This window comes from Lepidochelys kempii, chromosome 2 (assembly GCF_965140265.1).
Source record: "Lepidochelys kempii isolate rLepKem1 chromosome 2, rLepKem1.hap2, whole genome shotgun sequence".
NCBI lineage: Eukaryota > Metazoa > Chordata > Testudines > Cheloniidae > Lepidochelys > Lepidochelys kempii.
In genome coordinates, this window is record NC_133257.1 from 97760257 (window position 1) to 97778577 (window position 18321).

Sequence of the window (18321 nt, forward strand, 5' to 3'; positions counted from 1 at the left end):
TGAATGTAATCTACACACCTGGGAAGCTATATTGTACATATATTTTTTTCTCTTCCTTTTTAACACATTCTGACTATAGTTGCCTTCAGGTGTCAGTTTGCAAACTTGTTTCGGTCTCTTGGACAGTGACACACATGTGCAACATAAATATCAGTGTTTGCATGGTCTGTGTAGCTACAACCTAAATTGAATGAATCATTCCTTGTAACTTCATTCTGTATGTTTTGCTTTGGTTATTTTAGTAGATAACAGCTATCAAAGCTTTTGAATAGTGCATGAAGAAAAACATAATTTCTCCTCTGTATTGATTTTGTTGGGATACTGCTACAAAGACCATATTTTTTCTGACATTTTCAGAATAATTTATTTCTCTATGCAGAACCTGTGAATTCAGTCCCTGTTACTACTGATCCTTGACTGCACGTGGAGCTCTGTTAACTTCATTGGGCCTCTGCATGCTCATAGAAGTCCACCTATGTGGATGCAGTTCTAGGTTCACAGTTCATTACATTAAGAATTGATCTTGTAAACATTTAGAATGTGAGTAACTTTATTTCTGTGAACAGTCTCATTGTTTTGTCTGAAACATTAACCATAATTATCAAGACTGAATGCATCACTCAAATAAATAAAAAACAAGCCACTACAATGTATGGAATCTGGTTTCATTAAGGGTGTCTGGGGATGAACTAATTAAGGTTCTGAACTTGCAACTGGTGGTATGGGGATGAACCTTTACACCCAATGGAACCATTTGTAGTATCAGAGCCTAACTCATCTCTGTATACAACAGGTTAGGGAAATCATTGCCTGTCCGATGATTAAAAATCAAGTCTGGGAAAGTGAAACTGAACCACTTACTGCGTAATGATCAGGTTGTCAACTTGCACTTGTTACAAGTCTTGTGTTAGCTTTCCTGAGTAGGATGTCCAAGCGGCAGTTGAAAATGAAAGCTGGTTTTCTGTCTTGATTTTCTTATAAATGATACATGACAGCTCACCTTAGCTGTACCATAGTTAAATTTCTCCTTTCTCTCCTCTTCGCTAGTAAGACCCCATAATATACTTTGAGGTATCGACATGACTAATGATTTCTGTGCTTTCTCAAAGTACAGCATAAGACACAAGTATTGTTTGGTGGCAGTTGCAAGAAAACTGAAACAGAAGGCAAATTTTAATTTTCAGGTTGTACGCCCTGGCCAGGCAATGCATGATTATTTTTTAAACACAATTCAGCAGCTTTTAACTGAGGGAGAGAAGCAACATAAAAAACGTACAGTATCTTTCTCACCTCTCTGGCATCAAGTTCAGTCTTCAAGTGGTGAGGAGCAATGGCAGCCTTGTGTTCTCTTCACAGTAGCATGACATTGTGGACCATTCTCACACTGTTGCTTCCAGGGCCGTAACTAGAGTGGGACAGCCGCCGCACAGGGCACAGAGCCGCTGGAGGCTCAAAAGTGGGGCAGCGCACAGGATCAGGTCTAGTGGCGTCAGCCCCTGCACCCGCCCCCACGATTAGGCCCAGAAGCGTCCAGCTAGAGCCTAGGGTTCTCAGGCCCCCTCATCCCCGCAGGTTCCCTGGCACTAGGACTCTGGCAGGGCGGCAGACAGGCAGGGCACTGAGTGCTGGCTTACTCCTACTGAGCATGCTCATTTCTCAGTAACATCTGCTAAAGCTGCTGCCCTCACTGGGGATTAAAAAGGGTTAAAGGAGGCAAATCGGGGGGAGGAGGGTGATGGGCAGGGTCTGAGCAGGGAGTGGAAATTGACTGTGTTGGGTGTGTGTTTCAAAGCTGGAGGCAGGGGCAGGAGAGGGGGCGAGGAGCAAAATTTGCAGGGGGAGGAGCTGGTGTTCAGCCCAGGCATGAGGCATTGCCAGATGGTGGCAGGGGGCACAACCCCGGCACAGGGAGGAGTAGAGGGGGTAACAACAGGGTAACAGTCACCTGGATAGGATGAGCCACATGTTGTGTTTGCTAAAATGGGGGGTGGAGAGCAGAGGTACTTCCATGTTTAGGAGGAGGTGTTCAGACGAGTCCTGGGCTGCTTGTGATTTACAGCAAGAGGAAGCAACAGTAGAAACAAAGGCAATGTCTACACTACAGACTTTACAGTGGCACAGCTGTACCGTTACAGCTGTGCCGCTATAAGGTCTCCTGTGTAGCTGCTCTATGCCGACAGGAGGTTGGCATAATTAAGCCACCCCTGGTAAGTGGGTGGAAGAGTGTTGCCTGCTGACATAGTGCTGGCCACACTGGCGTTTTTGTTGGTGAAATTTATGTCAGTCAGGGTGTTTCCCTGGATTTAAGGGGTGTATATACCTCAAAATATAATTAAGTTAATTTTAATCATATTTATGTGAATTTAGCCACCCAAAATTATTAAAATAAAACACCACATAATTAAGATTTAATTTAGAGACAGACTTTTAGAAGTAAGGTTATATTTAGCTGGCAGTTTCTGCTAATTAGAATGGGGGGAGGGAACAAACAATCAAACAGTTGAAACTAAAAACCTTGGTGGTTAAAAATCCTTAAGTCTAGATGCTTTTAATATTAAAAGTCTATAAAAAATTTAAAAAGTAATAATGTAGTAAGGGTTATTATGACCTATATGTTTTATAAAAGTTAGTTATAAAAAAAAATCTAATAAAATGTACTGGAAAGCAGTCCTCTGAAGCCATTTTAAAAGACATTTTTCCTGACACCATTTCTCCCCGGTGGGTGAGCAGCTGGCCACTGCGAATCTGCTGTTAATTATTCAGTACCATTCCAGATGTTAGGTAAATATCTGGGAAGTTTTAAACCTATTGTTTATGTTTGTGCTTAAAAATCTAATAAACTGCAGTTTTAAAAAAGAGTATGCTCACTTGCATGCATCTTATCAGACGGAATTGCTGTGTTAACTATTTTACTTTAGGCGGCTACTGTTTTACTTTCACAGCTCTGACTGACAGAATTTTTACCAACAAAAGTGCAAGTGTAGATGTAGCCAAAGAAAGTAAACATTGCAAAAGTAACACATGTCTTTTTAGTCAACACTCAGTAGAGGTAAAACACCGCTGTGCTTCTTCCTCAAGCTGTGTTTTCCTGTTACTGTGACCTACCCTTACTTTGTGCTGCCACAGCCTAATTTAGTCATTATTGCAGAGAAAAGAATAAAGAGCCTCCCTCTGATCCATTGTTATAATGCACCATTAACTGGTCAGCAAGGTGCACTCGCACATCAGGGAATTGACATCTTCAGGGCAGACTGGCTCACAGTGGTGAATGCACCTTGGCTTTGCTTTTAAAAGGCCTCTAATTCTGGGCTTGGGGCAATTTTCAGTTTTGCCCAGACAGATAAAAATACAGGCCATTTACTGTACAGGTGAAGAGACCAATAGGGAAATCTGCACTGCGTGCAGTTCTGGATTGGAGGGTGCTGGTGAGATATGCACTGGTGAAGAAGCATGTCCACTGTGACCTGTGCTTGTAGTACTCTGGGCTGTGACCTAGCAGTCTGTTCCCGAAACCCTTCTCTATGGGACCAGGGCCATCACCTCAGTGATATCTCCGTCTAGCCACTGTAACCCTGGCATTAGCATTGTCTCACACTGAAGCACACCATAATCAGATTTCACAGTCACCACAGCCATATACTTTCTTCTGTGTCCACACTTAGGCGTAGGGAGGATACTATAGGGGTGTTAAAGGATTATGTGAAAATGAATATGGCACCTAAAAGAATCATACAGTAGCTTTTATTGGCTACATACTGTACTGATACGCAAAAATAAATGCATTATCATTACTCTATAATATCCTAACTCATATCATCTAAAAAAAACCTGGAAAGGGGCACAAATATGCTTGCTTGCGCAAGGTGCTAAAATGCCTAGTTACAGCTCTGCTTGCTTCAGTTTTGATTTTGACATCACCATCTCTTCTTACAACTTGTTGTCTAAGTGGAGGTTCTGCTGCACTACCCCTTTAGAGCTATATTTGGTTAGGAATAATGCATATATCAGTCTGTTCATTACAAACTACATCAATTTGTGAACATGGATTGTTACTTTTGTCAAGTATTAAGAAATGGAAAAATACAACTTACAAAAATTGAGCAATAAAAATGCCTATCTCCACATACAAATAGTACATACAAATTAAAAAATATAAAAAAGTCTTAGTAGAGTGTGTTCTGTGGATTGTTTTTTCTTATGGCACTGGTTTTCATTTCATAGCCAGCAATAATTGGAAATCAGTGCAGGAATTTGACCATATTCAATTTTTTATGTGGCCATTGGAGTGGAGGTTGTTCTTTTAGATATCATTCATGGTATGAGTTTGGTGCTGTCTTGTTGAGTTGGCTACACATTATGTGCACTTGTGTTCTCTGAGATTGCTGCATATTTCAACTCAGGAACCATGAAAAATGTTACTGTGTTTATTTGTTACAGAAATATTAATCAAAAGCAGTACAGTACAAAATAAAAACTAACTGCTGTACCAACATGAAAACTGGAATAGCATTTTAACGGTGTACGAGCATTCACTTGCTTTTATTCTACAGCCAGTTTTCTTTCCCTTTTTAGGGAAAGGCTTGAAAACTGCTGCTGGAGGTGATGTTATTGGAGTCATATTAGGAAAAGAATGATTAGACTGATGCTGACCAGGAAATTTCTTTGAGAAGGTGCTTTATTTTATTGCTTTTAGCCTTTCAGTGCACACCTTAAACAGTTCTACTGTGTTTTTAAAATTACTTTTTGAAATGCATCGGGATTTCACAGACAAACTCTGTTGCCTAAAATTCTTAGGCAGTACTTTCATGTGGACAACTGATTGGGTTATGCCCTTTTCAACAAGTGTTCCAGCTCTCCAGGACTAAAAGGATTTGTTGATACTTCTTTGTTTTTTCTTTTTGCAGAGACGGTCCTAATTTAGAGAAAGATAGGTCCTTTTATGGTTTTACAAATATCTTTCCTATTCTCCCTTTCATTTTCATTACATAAATTTGTAGGACCCTTTATTACATTGTAATAAAATATATTTTAAAAGTACATTGCTCCCTGCCCTTAGTTATGAAGAAAGACACCATGTAAGTAATTCTAGCCAAGTGTCTGTAACTTTTTTAAAAACAGCTTTAATAAGATAATACCTAAAGGAAACATTGTCCTAACAGCAGTAAAAAAAAGGGTGGGGAGGGGAGCAACAGAATCTTAGAACTTCCCAACTTCTTCTTCTTATATTTTGAGCATCCCCGCTTCCTCAGGGCTCAGTAGAACTGAAGAATTCCAGTCTTAAGCACAGTGTCTTGTACTTTACTGTATGAGAGCGCCACATTCAAGGAGAACTCAACTTCCTGTATCTATAATCCTCATCTGGATGGGAAGGTGGATTAAAGCCTAATCTTTCCCAAACACAACCTCCCTATAAATCTAATCATCACCTAGATGCTAAAGTTTAACCCTTGCTGCCAGGACATACTGCCCAAAGTTGCAGTCCTGTGAAACAATAAGAAATGAAAATGGAACCTGACTCATACTTAAGAGTCCATACCAGGCACAAACAAACAACATCATATCTGATGCATCCGATGAAGTGAGCTGTAGCTCACGAAAGCTCATGCTCAAATAAATTGGTTAGTCTCTAAGGTGCCACAAATACTCCTTTTCTTTTTGCGAATACAGACTAACACGGCTGTTACTCTGAAACCCATCATATCTGAGTGTCCCCTTCGTTCTTTTGCCAAGGGGCTGAAGGACATTCACCAGCTCACTGCTGCGACAATGTGCTGACTATCAAACTTAGATATAAATTTGTAGTCATTGCTACCTACCCAAGCCACACAAAAGCAGAATACCTGCACAACTCAGCTAACAGTTGTGTGAAAAAATTCAAAACTTCACATACAAAGAAAAAAGAAATCTAGATATTACTTTGAACTGTAACCAGACAGATGTGGAAAGATATGGGAGTCCCTGCAGCCAGTGTTGAGTGAAGTAGGGAAAGGGTCTGTTTCAGCCCATTGCAGGTTTGCATTTTCAGCTGCTTGCTGGCCAGTCCAGTTGCCTGGTAGAAGTGTTGGATCTGGCTACAGATTGGCCTCCTAATAGGAGGCAAAACACTAACAAGCAATGTGATGCTGCCTGAAGGTAGGGCCAATCGTCAGGTCCCAACTCTGCACTCTGGCATCAGCTTAAATGGTTTTGCATTCTGTTGTCATTTTGTGTACAACTGATTGCACTGTTAGTGATGCAGAAACTTTTCATACACAAGGGTTTTTTAATAATGCGGTTTTCCTCCTACTTTTCTATTAGCAAAGATTAACTTTACTACCTTACTATTCTGCTATTCTGATTGATAATGGTTAGCAGATTTGCTGTATGTGCTGCTGATAAAGCATTATTACTGATGGGCAGTTTTTCCACTTATGATTTATGCATCTCTGGTAAAAAGAATTGTAGAACAGATGTGACTAGCTATTTTGTGTTTGAAGCCAGAGAAGAGTATGCTGTACCTGAATGTGGTTTTTTTTTTTTTGCCATTGGGAAAAGGGACTTTGTTAGACCCATGTGAGGCAGAAAACTTTTTTCCTTTGTTAGTTATTTTATAAAAGTTTGGAAGGTTTAAATGCTTGGTGCATAATAATGAATGTTCAGGGCATAGGTCTTCATTTATTGTTAGAGAAAAAAGGGCCTGAATTACTGTTAAACTGTGAAAGTGTAAGATGTGGTGAATTATCTAAATCACCAGTCCATAAGGGCCTCAGAACTGCTTTGACATCTCTCCATCTCGCATATGAAAGAGTGTTTGTGCGCTTCTTATGCTGAGCTACGAGGCCCGTGCTGAGCAGCAGATCTCCAAAGAAAAGCAAGAAGGAGATAGGATGGGCTTTGGTACAATTTAAAACAGTGCTGAGGCCAGTCCCAAACAGGTCTGTTGTGTTTCTTTGTTTTCAGAAAGTTTCAGAGCATCAACATAAAGAAGTATTCAGATTAAAATGGCTTAATTGAAAGCAGAATTTTTCACGTTTGACCTAGGAATTTAGTCCAAGTTTAGTAAAAAGAAAACATAGCAGTGTCTCCAATGTGCTTGTGACACAGTGAACAAACTGAAGATTGCTGTGTGTAATCTTCCCCACCTGGAATTTTTTATTTTGTAGCGTCTAGTATGGACATGGACATTACTCTCTACATTAAACATTTTAGGTACTTGTTATAGAGTGCTAAGTATGAAACCCTGTTCACAGCGGCACCAATCAGGCATAGAAGATTGGAGCTGATGATGCAGACCTGTGCCTAATTTGTGGGTGGGGCAGGGCAGAAAGGCTAAATAAACCATTAGCCCAGTGGTGAGCAGCCTGCGGGTTGCATGCAGCCCGTCTGGGTAATCCGCAGGCTTGGCCGCCCGCAGCTCCCAGTGGCCACGGTTCGCTGTTCCCGATCAATGGCAGTGAGGGGGAGACAGAGATTGCTTTCCCCCTGCTTGTAAAGGTGCTAGGTTTGGTGGCACTCAATTATAAATAAACTGCACAGGGTGTTGAACCAGTACAAGGGTCTCTTCGTGCTTTGTCGACTGAGACAGAAGCAGGACCGAGGAGGCCCTGTTACAGTACTGTTTGAAGTGTTGAGGGTGGATGGTGGGAAAATCTCATTAGACAGCTTCGTCTCTTAACATATTGCTGAAGGTGCAACTTACCAATGGAAGTTAAGAGGTGTTAAGTAAAATACACTATTGTTAGCTTTTAAAGAACCATTCCTTAACAATTGATATGTATAAAAATAACTGTACTTATATTTGCCCCAGCCTTTTTCAAGTATTCCATAATACTTTGACACAGCTTCTCAGATCACAGAGGTATTCATTTTAAGGTAAATTTTGAGTACTCAATTTGAAAAGAAATCTGAATTATTCAAATATTTAAACTATTGTGAATCTTTTAGTTCCGGGCATTGAAACTTGATGTGGTTGTGCCTCATCAGTAAAGAAATGTGACTCAGTTAGATGCAAGCTTTTAATATATTGTTTAGGATTAAAAAAATTTAAATGATGTATTGGAAATCCATACAGAACAAAAATGTGTGACTCCATACAGAATAAAAATAAATTAAGTGGCTGTGGCTTTAATGTGGAGTGCAAAGTTTAAATGAACATATTTCTTAGTAAATTGGGGCTATGTCATGTCAGTTTCTTCTATAAGCATAATTCCCTTTTCAAATCAATAGCACATTCGGCATTAAAAATCAGTGGCACGTTACCTATGATAATTAAGTACACAACGTTAGGTAACTATGCATTTGTATTAAGATGCTTTCAGATCCAAGGCTAACTATGTACTTCCCTGTTTTCAGTATTCGGCTTTAATTAAATGTTTCGGAATTGTGTCCCCCTTTTTTAAAAAATAGCAAACAAGTCCCTTTTTTAAATCTCCAGAACCATGCATTGAGTGGTGATTGTGGGTACTGTCTGTATTGTTCTGTTCAGTTTATCTCTGTGCACGGTTGTGCTGAATGCTCTGAAACAGGATGTGTTTTTGCTATGTTGTGAACTTTGTAGATAAATCTAATAACTTGTTCTGGCTGGGATTTTGTATTTCTAAATTATACCTATAGCATACTATAAGTGCAGCAATACTATAAGTGCAGTTGTGAGTTTAAAAATCAAGTTAAATGTTTTCATGTTCCATTTGATGGAAATAAATAGACAAATTAATTAATTAAAAAATCTAATTATAGGAAGGGTAACTGATTTGTTGCCTGATAAATGAAATTGAACCCCATCTCTTCAAAATCATAGTAGACCAGCATCCTTCTCCTCCTCTACCACCACTGCTTCCTCTTCCTCCCCTGCCTGGGTGGCACCGATGACCTGCAACAGTCACTGAAACCTCTGTGCTATCACTGAAACCCTGATTCCAGCCTAGTAAGGTGGGAGTCCCTTGGCAGGGGGAGGTAGTTGGAGAGTGAGCCTGCCCCGCACTTACCCTGCAGCGGTGACTCCCATCCTGTGGGGCTGGGTCCAGGGGTTGAGAGAGAGCCTACCCCATGCTCCCTCCAGGCAGCAACAGCACCTGTGTCCGGTGAGAATGTGCCTAAGCATTGAGAGCGAGCCCACTCCACACTTACCAGGTCACAATGCCACTCATTCAAATTTGGCCAGGCTGCACCCTTGTTATGATGGAAGGGCAGCAGGGCAACCCTATGTGCCAGGTTGCAACACGGAGTGAGGAGCTGGGCCCAGTCCTGTGGGACACAGGAGCTGCCACTGTGGAGTGAGTGCAGAGCAGTCTGGCTCTCCAACATGTCCCTGTCCCTCCACTCAGTGCCACCCTCAGCACTAGACTGGTGGGGGCAACCCACCTAGAGCCTTCCCACACGGACAAACAGAGAAGTGTCAGTATCAGGGAGTTTTTTCACTTCTGTGACAAACTTGCAGCCCTAATGATAGGCAAGCGTAAATTCTATAAATAAATGTTAGAGAATGGCTCTGTGTCAATTTGTGATTCTATTTTTGTTTCTATTCAGTACTTCAGAATTATCATTTCTATTGTAATTGTTCAAGTTTGGCCACATATGGGTGTGTCTGCTTTTTGTATTAACTTTTTTAAGGAGAAAAAGTGTGTGTGTGAGATTAATTTCCAAAGCTGACCTGTTACATAGTAATGTCTTCTGGCAGCACTGTAAATAGTGTTTATCTCAGGAAATGGCTATAGTTAACCTAGGTGAAATAGGTAAAATGAATAAAAACTCTATAAATACAAATACACAAACTTTCTATTGACACAGTACCACACATAAACCATTATGACTGACGTGCCAGATGTCCTATTTAGACCTTTTTTACACCATGATTTAATTGAAACTGCTCTGAAATATTTTGAATAAGCAAGTCTGTGTCATGCTTGTTCAAACACGTGCAATTCTTTAGCTTTCACGGTATATTTTAAATACAGCACCACCATAACATCTCCAATCGACATGTGTTTCTGGAAAATAGATCCTGTCAGACTAACTTGATACCTGTTTTTTTTATAAGATTACAAGACTGGCTGATAAAGGCAATAGTGTTAATATATTATACTTATGTATCTCTAAGGCATTTGACTCGGCACCACATGACTTTTTAATTTTAAACTACAACCATACAGATTAACATGACACACATTAAATGGATTAAAAGATGGCTAACTGTCAGGTCATGAAATATAATTGTAAGCAGGGACTTATCATCCAACAAGTGTGTTTCTAGTGGGTTCGTGCAGGGATTGGTTCTTGTCCCTATGCTAATTAACATTTTTATCAGTGACCTAGAAGAATACAGAAAATCACAATTAATAAAGTTTGCGGATGACACAAAAACTATGGGAGTGGTAAATAATGAAGAGCTGATTCAGTTGCTGATTCAGAGCGGGCTGGATCACTTGGAGAACTTTGTGCAAGCAACTTTACGCCTTTTAATACAGCCAAATGTAGAGAAACACATATAAGAACAAACAGTGTAGGCCCTGCTTACAAAATGGGGGACTCTCTCCCAGGAAGTAGTGACTCCAATACAAACTTGGGGGTCATGGTGGATAATATGCTGAACATATGTGTGATGCTATGACCAAAAGACCTAATTCAGTCCATAGATGTATAAACAGAGGAATCTCAAGTAGGAGTACGGCCGTTATATCACCTCTGTGTTTGCCATTGGTGCCACCACTGCTGGAATACTTTGTCCAATTCTGGGGACAATTCTGGGTCCTCAATTCAAGAAGGATGTTGATAAATTGGAGAGGGTTCAGCAAAGAGCCCTGAGAATGATTAAATTATTGGAAAACATGCCTTACAGTGGTAAGACTCAAGGAGCTCTATCTAATGCGTTTAACAAAGAGATAGTTCAGGTGACTTGTTCACAGTTTATAAGTACCTGCATGGGGATAAAAATTTGATAATCGGCTCCTCAGTCCAGCAAACAAAGGTATAACAAGATCCAATGGCTGGAAGTTGAAACTAGACAAATTCAGGCTGGAAAAAGTTGTAATTTTTTAACAGTGACAATAATTAACCTTGGAACAACTTAACAGCAATTTTTAAATCAAGATTGGATGTTTTTCTGAAATACATGATCTGGTTCAAACAGGAATTAAATCAGGGAATTCCTGTGGCCCGTTTTATACAGGTCGGGTTAGATCAGTGGTAGGCAATCTGCGGCCCGCGGGCTGCACGCGTCCCATCAGGGTAATCTGCTGGCGAGGTGTTAGACAGTTTGTTTACATTGACTGTCCAAAGGCATGGCCGCCCGCAGCTTTCTGTTAACTTTTTGTAGCCTGCCTAGCCTTTAGTAGTCTATGTCTTCTTCTAAATTATGTTTGGTAAAAATCTGATTTTAAAATAAAAGTTTTTGGACTATCAGAGTTTCTTTTTCTTTCTTTCTTTGATCCCTGGCTGTCTCCACTCTCATTTCATTTTGTCTGTCTAGCTTTCTACCTCTTTTGATCTCAAAGTATTCCTAAAATATTTATATTGTCCACTAGACTTTTTGGAATACCATAGCATAACATACTGCATATTCACAGCAGCAGATATCTGCATCAGACCTTACTGGAGAACTTATTAAAATTGACTATGCAGGAGGTGCTACTGAGAAAGTACTTCCGTACAGGGGCTCAGCAATACTATAATTCTTACAGAGTTTCAAATTAAGTTGTCCCACTGATATTAACTGCTACTTTTATAACAAACACTACGGCAAGATGCATTCCATGAAATAATACATATACTAATTTTTGTCATCCCTAGGTGGGAAAAATCTGTGCATGCAAGAGTGTCCCAATGAGTTCCTAAATGCTTCATTCTTTGCACATCTGTATGTATGTCTGTACAGTTCTTTACTAACAGCCCTCAATATAAGGCCTACCTACTTCTCAGAGGTAAGTATTATTAGCAGTTTACATCTGGAAGAATTGAGACAGAGAGAGGTTAAGGGTGTGTCTGCCCTACAGAGGAACAGCTATGGTTATGCAGGAATGCCACTCTAGCGCTGCAGTGTAAATGCTTCCTACAATGACGGAAAGGGTCTTTCTGCTGATGTGGTTAATCCACCTCTCTGAGAAGTGGTAGATAGGTTGACAGAAGAATTCATCCATCAACCTAGTTGCAGCAATACTGTGGTTAGGTCAACCTAACTGTGGTGTTTAGGGTGCCAAATTTTTCACAGCCCTGCGATGAGGCTAGGTCAATATAATTTTTAACTTAAACCAAGTCACTGGACTTCTCAGTGCAGACTGGTCCAGTACGTAATAGGACTTAATAAAAAGCCTATTGAAATCAATTTCAGTTAAATTCAGTATTTCAGTTGAATTCAGTGGGCTACAGGCCAGGACCATAATTCATTTGATCACGTTGCTTGTTCATGGGTGAATAAACTGGTGCCCTGGGACATACCAAGGTTAATCCTGCACAAGTTTTTATAACTTTAAGACATGACCATCATTCTCATTATATGCTTTATTAATCTGATAAATATATTTAACTACCAAAAGTTGTAGACCTATAATCCATAAGGTTTCTGTGCTAAAACATAGTGTTCACAGTTGCAGTGGAAAGTGGCAGATCTTTCTTTCTAGACTAGCATGAGAAAATATTGGCAACTAAAGCATTTTAAAATATAGCGATGTCATTTTGTGACAGTTCTCTTGTATTCTTTACAATATGGTAGTTACTTTAGTGTTGTTTGATAATGTTGGAGTTTTCTCAAGATATATTAGCCTGAAATTCCAAGGTAAGGTTCCACTTTGCAAAAATCCTCTAATAATCAAAAGTATGCTAATGCACAGTTTAAATAAATCCAAACAAGAACTACTCTGCTCCCATAGTGGCACTCAGAACCAAGAACGATTCAGAGATGACCTTTTCCTCTCTTCCCACCAGTTCCTTTCATTAGAGGCTTCAAAATTAATACTTTATTCTTAAACTTGGTGAAACTTTGTGATAAAGTTTTTGCAGATGTGTTTTGTCTGCTCTCAGGGTGCTCCAAGAGGGTCAGAATTAGGATAGTTTGGATGATCGTACTCTGCATATGCTTAATTTCAAATATGTTTGATTTTTGTAGAGTATTTCCTTAGATTTTAAAAAATGTTTAAGAATTGCTCAGTAGTAGAAATACCTGTAAACCTTGGAAGCCAGTCATAGATCCGAGCTGTGTTGGAATGTAAGTTGGACCAGACAGCCTCCAACTTTCATAAGTGGCTACCTCCTTCCTATTCCCCATCTTGGCCTTTCATCCAATATACAGCTTTCCTTTTCCTGTGGTCCCAATGTAGTTTTCTACTAGCTACTCCCTACTTTGCCACTTGTGAGTAATTCTGCTTTCGCAAACTCATTCTAATAAAAATTATACCATACCATATCATTATGTATTTTACTTAATACATATTTAAGTATTTTCACAACACCACCTTTAAATGTTTCTATAATTCCTACATGCACGCCCTCAAACCTGTGAAAGCTCCTACTTAACATCAATGAAGTTTGATGTTCCTGGATGCACCTATTTTAAAGAAATGATGACCCTAAAGGGAGTTGGGAGAACCTTTGAAAAGTGAATGAAAGGAATTTTTTGTGAATACCATATCTCTGAATTTCCTTGTTTGATTTGCATTTAAAAAAAAAAAAAGTTACCTTGCAATAAGATGTGAAGGAGATTGTTTTGGTTTTGTTATTGTTACTAATATTGTCTTGTTATAACTTATAAGTCCAATTCTGTGAATGAAACTCTCATTTCACTCTTTAACTACTGCTCCTTAATGACAAGAAAATGTTTTTTATGGTTATCTCTTCCTGTAGCCACATGGTTTTTCTTAACATGTTCTTTAAATTAAAAGGCATTTTTAAGTGTGACAGAAATCCTATAATTAATGTTTGGGCATGATCCTGCAGCCCTTACTAACTTGGGGAGCTCCATTTGTAATCATTTATACCAAAAAATTAAGGTTGGTTGTTAGTAACTGAGTGAATGTAGTTGTGGTACACAAATTATAAAGGCATATTACAAGGCTGCATGGCTCATGAGTAAGGAGAGGCATGTAGCTGTGCTGCTTCATGAGGAGCCCTGGGAATGAATTCTCTGGGTAGGGAGTAGGGGGGAAGTAACTTATTGTAGCCCTATACGTGGTGCTGCCCCATGTATCATTTCATCTCAGTTGAGGGTAGGGGAGAGGGGATGGAGCCAAGGCTCCACCTACTCCCCACTCCTCTGTCTACATACTCTTGGGGTGGGGAAGGAAGGAGAGGGAAATGGGTAGTATTGAGCAGGTACACCTTGCTCTCTCTGCTCTCCACCCCCCATGGCTGGACCTGTGATGTGGGAACCAAAGAGGCTGGGCACACAGAGTGAGTGAAGGTCTCTTAGGGCTTATCTACACAGGAAAATTTCCTCATGGCCACGTTAGGACCAGTCACAATCTAGCCCTGGACTAGGAAGCTTGTTGTACCCATTATCATCCTCAACAATTAGTCAGCTTCCCCTGTGTTGGGTTGGTCTTTCACATAGCAAAGGAAAGAGGAAAATTATATATAAAAACTAAAAAGTGATTTTAAAACCAGAACAACTGGCAGGCAACTCAAAAAGCAGATGTTGTACTTTTAAGTCATTTATTGAACTTGACTGGATTTCCTAAGTACAGCTTTGCATTCATTTGGTGCCCAACTGTAGTTTTCGTTTAAAATGTTTCTTTTGTGAAGTTAAATGTCTTTTTATTTGTTTCCAGGAAATGGCTCTTGAAGTTAAATGAGGCTGGATAAAATATATACATGAAGCAGAGGCTGCTCTACATGTGTTAAGGCTAAAATACAAGAAGAGTTTTTGATCAGCCAGACTTGGTAACTTGTCATAATGAAGAAAATTAGTCTCAAAACAATTCGCAAGTCCTTTAACTTAAATAAAAGCAAAGAAGAAAGTGACTTTGTAGTGGTTCAGCAGCCATCATTAAGTGAATTTGGAAAAGATGACTCCTTGTTTGGCAGCTGCTATGGTAAAGATTTGGCTAGCTGTGAAGTTAACAGTGAAGATGAAAAAGGTGGCAAAAATAGATCAAAAAGTGAAAGCTTAATGGGTACTTTAAAAAGAAGGCTTTCAGCAAAACAAAAGCAGAAAGGGAAAGGCAGCACGCCATCTGTAAGCTCTGCTGATGACGATACCTTTTCTTCCTCATCTGCTCCAATAACCTTTAAAGATGTGAGAGCTCAAAGACCTCTAAGATCCACATCCCTCCGTAACCATCATTACAGTCCAACACCATGGCCTCTTCGATCGACAAACTCAGAAGAGACTTGTATCAAAATGGAAGTGAAAGTCAAGGCCTTGGTCCACTCCTCTAACCCAAGCCCAGCACTGAATGGTGTTCGAAAGGACTTCCATGACTTGCAGTCAGATAGTGTGTTTCAAGAACAAAACAATACATTAAAAAGTACAGAATCCCAGAATGGGGACCTACATCTTCATATTGATGAACACGTGCCTGTAGTTATTGGACTAATGCCTCAGGACTACATTCAGTATACTGTGCCTTTAGATGAGGGAATGTATCCTTTGGAAGGATCACGTAGTTACTGTCTGGATAGTTCCTCACCCATGGAAGTTTCAACTGTTTCTTCTCAAGTGGGCGGAAATGCTTTTCATGAAGATGAGGGTCAGGTGGATCAAGATGTAGTTGTTGCTCCAGATATCTTTGTGGACCAGGCAGTGAATGGTTTGTTGATTGGTACCACAGGAGTCATGTTGCAAAGCCCAAGAGTTAATCACAGTGATGTCCCTCCACTTTCACCATTGCTACCTCCAATGCAGAATAATCAAATCCAAAGGAACTTCAATGGACTGAATGGCACAGATGCCCATGTGGCTGAAAGTATGCGCTGCCATTTGAATTTTGATCCTAACTCTGCCCCAGGAGTTGGAAGAGTCTATGACTCTGTACAAAATAGTGGTCCTATGGTTGTGACGAGCCTCACAGAGGAACTGAAAAAACTTGCAAAACAAGGATGGTACTGGGGCCCTATCACACGTTGGGAGGCAGAGGGAAAACTGGCGAATGTGCCCGATGGTTCATTTCTTGTTCGAGATAGCTCTGATGACCGTTATCTTTTAAGCCTGAGTTTTCGCTCCCATGGTAAAACTCTTCATACTAGAATTGAACATTCAAACGGTAGGTTTAGCTTTTATGAACAACCAGATGTGGAGGGCCATACTTCTATTGTTGATCTAATTGAACATTCAATCAGGGACTCTGAAAATGGAGCTTTTTGCTATTCAAGGTCTCGATTGCCTGGATCTGCAACTTACCCAGTGAGATTGACAAACCCAGTATCTCGGTTTATGCAGGTGCGTTCCTTACAGTACCTGTGTCGTTTTGTTATACGTCAGTATACCAGAATAGACCTGATCCAGAAACTGCCTTTGCCAAACAAAATGAAGGATTATTTACAAGAAAAGCACTACTGAAAGCTTATGGGAATCTTGCATCTTGCACTTTGGGAACAAAAAAAAGATTGAAATACAGTTTACAAATTTTCATTGCTATCAAAATCTTTTGCTGCCATAACAATGTTTCATTTTTGTGTGTAAAGAAGGGTAATGCATCTTTTTTGTTTGTTTATGTTTGGTGTTTTTTGTTTGTTTGAGGGGGCTTTCTTTTTTTAAAAAAAAAGAATGATCTCAAGGTTTTTAGAAGTGTGAAATATCTATCTTTCATCAATGTGCAGAAAATAATCTCAATGTGAATGATCAGATTCTCCTTAATTTCCCCAAGTTCTTTGCTGCTATCCACTGTGATTTTTATGCATTCCGAGTGCATTTCATGTGTATTCAACAATAAGTAAAAGTGAAATGAAACTTGTAGAATGGAATTTTTGTCTTCTTAAAATGGCCTATTTTATAAAGATAATTGTGGACAAAACATACAGGTAGATAAATTACAGAATGTAGTGAAAATGATTTCCCAGCATCCTAAATGGACATCTCCATAGAACTGCCCTAATTTCAAACTTATTAATTGATGTAGCTGTGTGATGGAATATAGTTATGCAGCATATCTTTGGAAACCTCCTTTCTCCTAAATGATTTCATAGTTTGTACACGCTATTTTGCCTTTGAGAAATTGGGTTGAATTTTCTTTTTATTGGAATTTCCTTATAATTTTTTCTTCTCCTTTTAAAAACAGCCTTTAAAAACAGTTTTGAAAAAACAGAGAATCAATATGGAAATTGTAGTATTTAAGATAAGTGCTAAACATGGATTACTAATGGCACTGTTGAAAAAAAATCTACAAATCTCCCTAATTGTAGGAACTATCAATTAAAGTGATAATGTGACGAGACCTCTTAAAGCCAATTTCTACACTACAGTTGGTTTTGGTTTGTCCCCCCCCCTTCTCTTTTCTCTCTTGCATTTTGATAGCTAGCTAGGATTTGATTCTGGGATTTTTGGGGGGAGTGGGGGAGGGCTTAAACAAATTATCCCCAAGGCTGCATTTGTATATTTGAAATTAGAAGGAGAAGGGGTTTTGGTTTAATACAGTGGCCACAGAAAAATGCTTCGTTACTAACAGTCCCAGGCGCTGTCATGAAAATTGACTGATTTGACATAAAGGTATCATATCTATTTAGTAAATATTTCTAACATCTGACAAGGATAGTGGCATTTGAAAAGTCTATGGGGAGCCTGACTTTCTAAAAGAGATTTCTGAATTGGGAGACTGGGCCCTAGATTGCAAAGTTTTCTTTGTGCAATATTCATCATATTGGTGTTTCCCTTTATAGCTATATTACATTTGTGTTTTCAATTTTAAAAGTGACCATGACTAACTTTGGTTTTTTGTTTTGTTTTAAAATCAATGTTATATTTTTAGCATGTCACCTTCTCCATCAGCAGTTGGCAGGAGTTTCTATTTAGTAAAGACCAACATAGAAAAAGGCTGGGATAAATCCTTTTTGGATCATTTTCTTCTGCTTATTCTATCTAGCTTTTTTTGCCCGTGAAATGAGTTTGTAGCATTGGATACACTATTGCCGCCAAGTGCTATAGTAGCACTTACATCTTGGGTTGCCTGAATTGATATGCTAAATTTATATATATTTTTTTTTAATTTATTTTTTGGACCACAGTATTTAAAAAAAAAAATCAAAGGCAGATAAAGCCTGTCTGTTCTGAGGGATAGAGGATAATGATTTCTTCTTTTGTCCAATAATATTTTTAAACTTAAAAAAAATTCTCAGAAAAGTATATATGTTTAATTTGTTGTCTCTGCCATTCACATATATTTATGCAAGTTTGAATCCAGATTTTTCTCTTCTGGAGGTTTT

The 18321-nt window shown here is 39.2% G+C and overlaps 1 protein-coding gene across 10 annotated transcripts in view; it reads left to right on the top strand.

The window, feature by feature from the left end:
• The window catches only part of SOCS6 (suppressor of cytokine signaling 6), a 31066-nt gene extending 13986 nt beyond the window's left edge, over positions 1-17080 (top strand). For 4 of the 10 annotated variants that reach the window (XM_073331737.1, XM_073331736.1, XM_073331730.1 and 1 more), the window contains 2 exons: positions 11764-11894; positions 14733-17080. In XM_073331737.1, coding sequence (XP_073187838.1) covers positions 14858-16462 — 1605 coding nt within the window. In that variant the 5' untranslated portion in view covers positions 11764-11894; positions 14733-14857 and the 3' untranslated portion in view covers positions 16463-17080. Of the gene's footprint in view, positions 1-4572; positions 4671-11763; positions 11895-14732 lie in introns of all 10 variants that reach the window. The other 6 variants (XM_073331740.1, XM_073331735.1, XM_073331741.1 and 3 more) reach the window with 3 other exon arrangements.
• The last annotated feature ends 1241 nt before the right edge of the window (positions 17081-18321 follow it).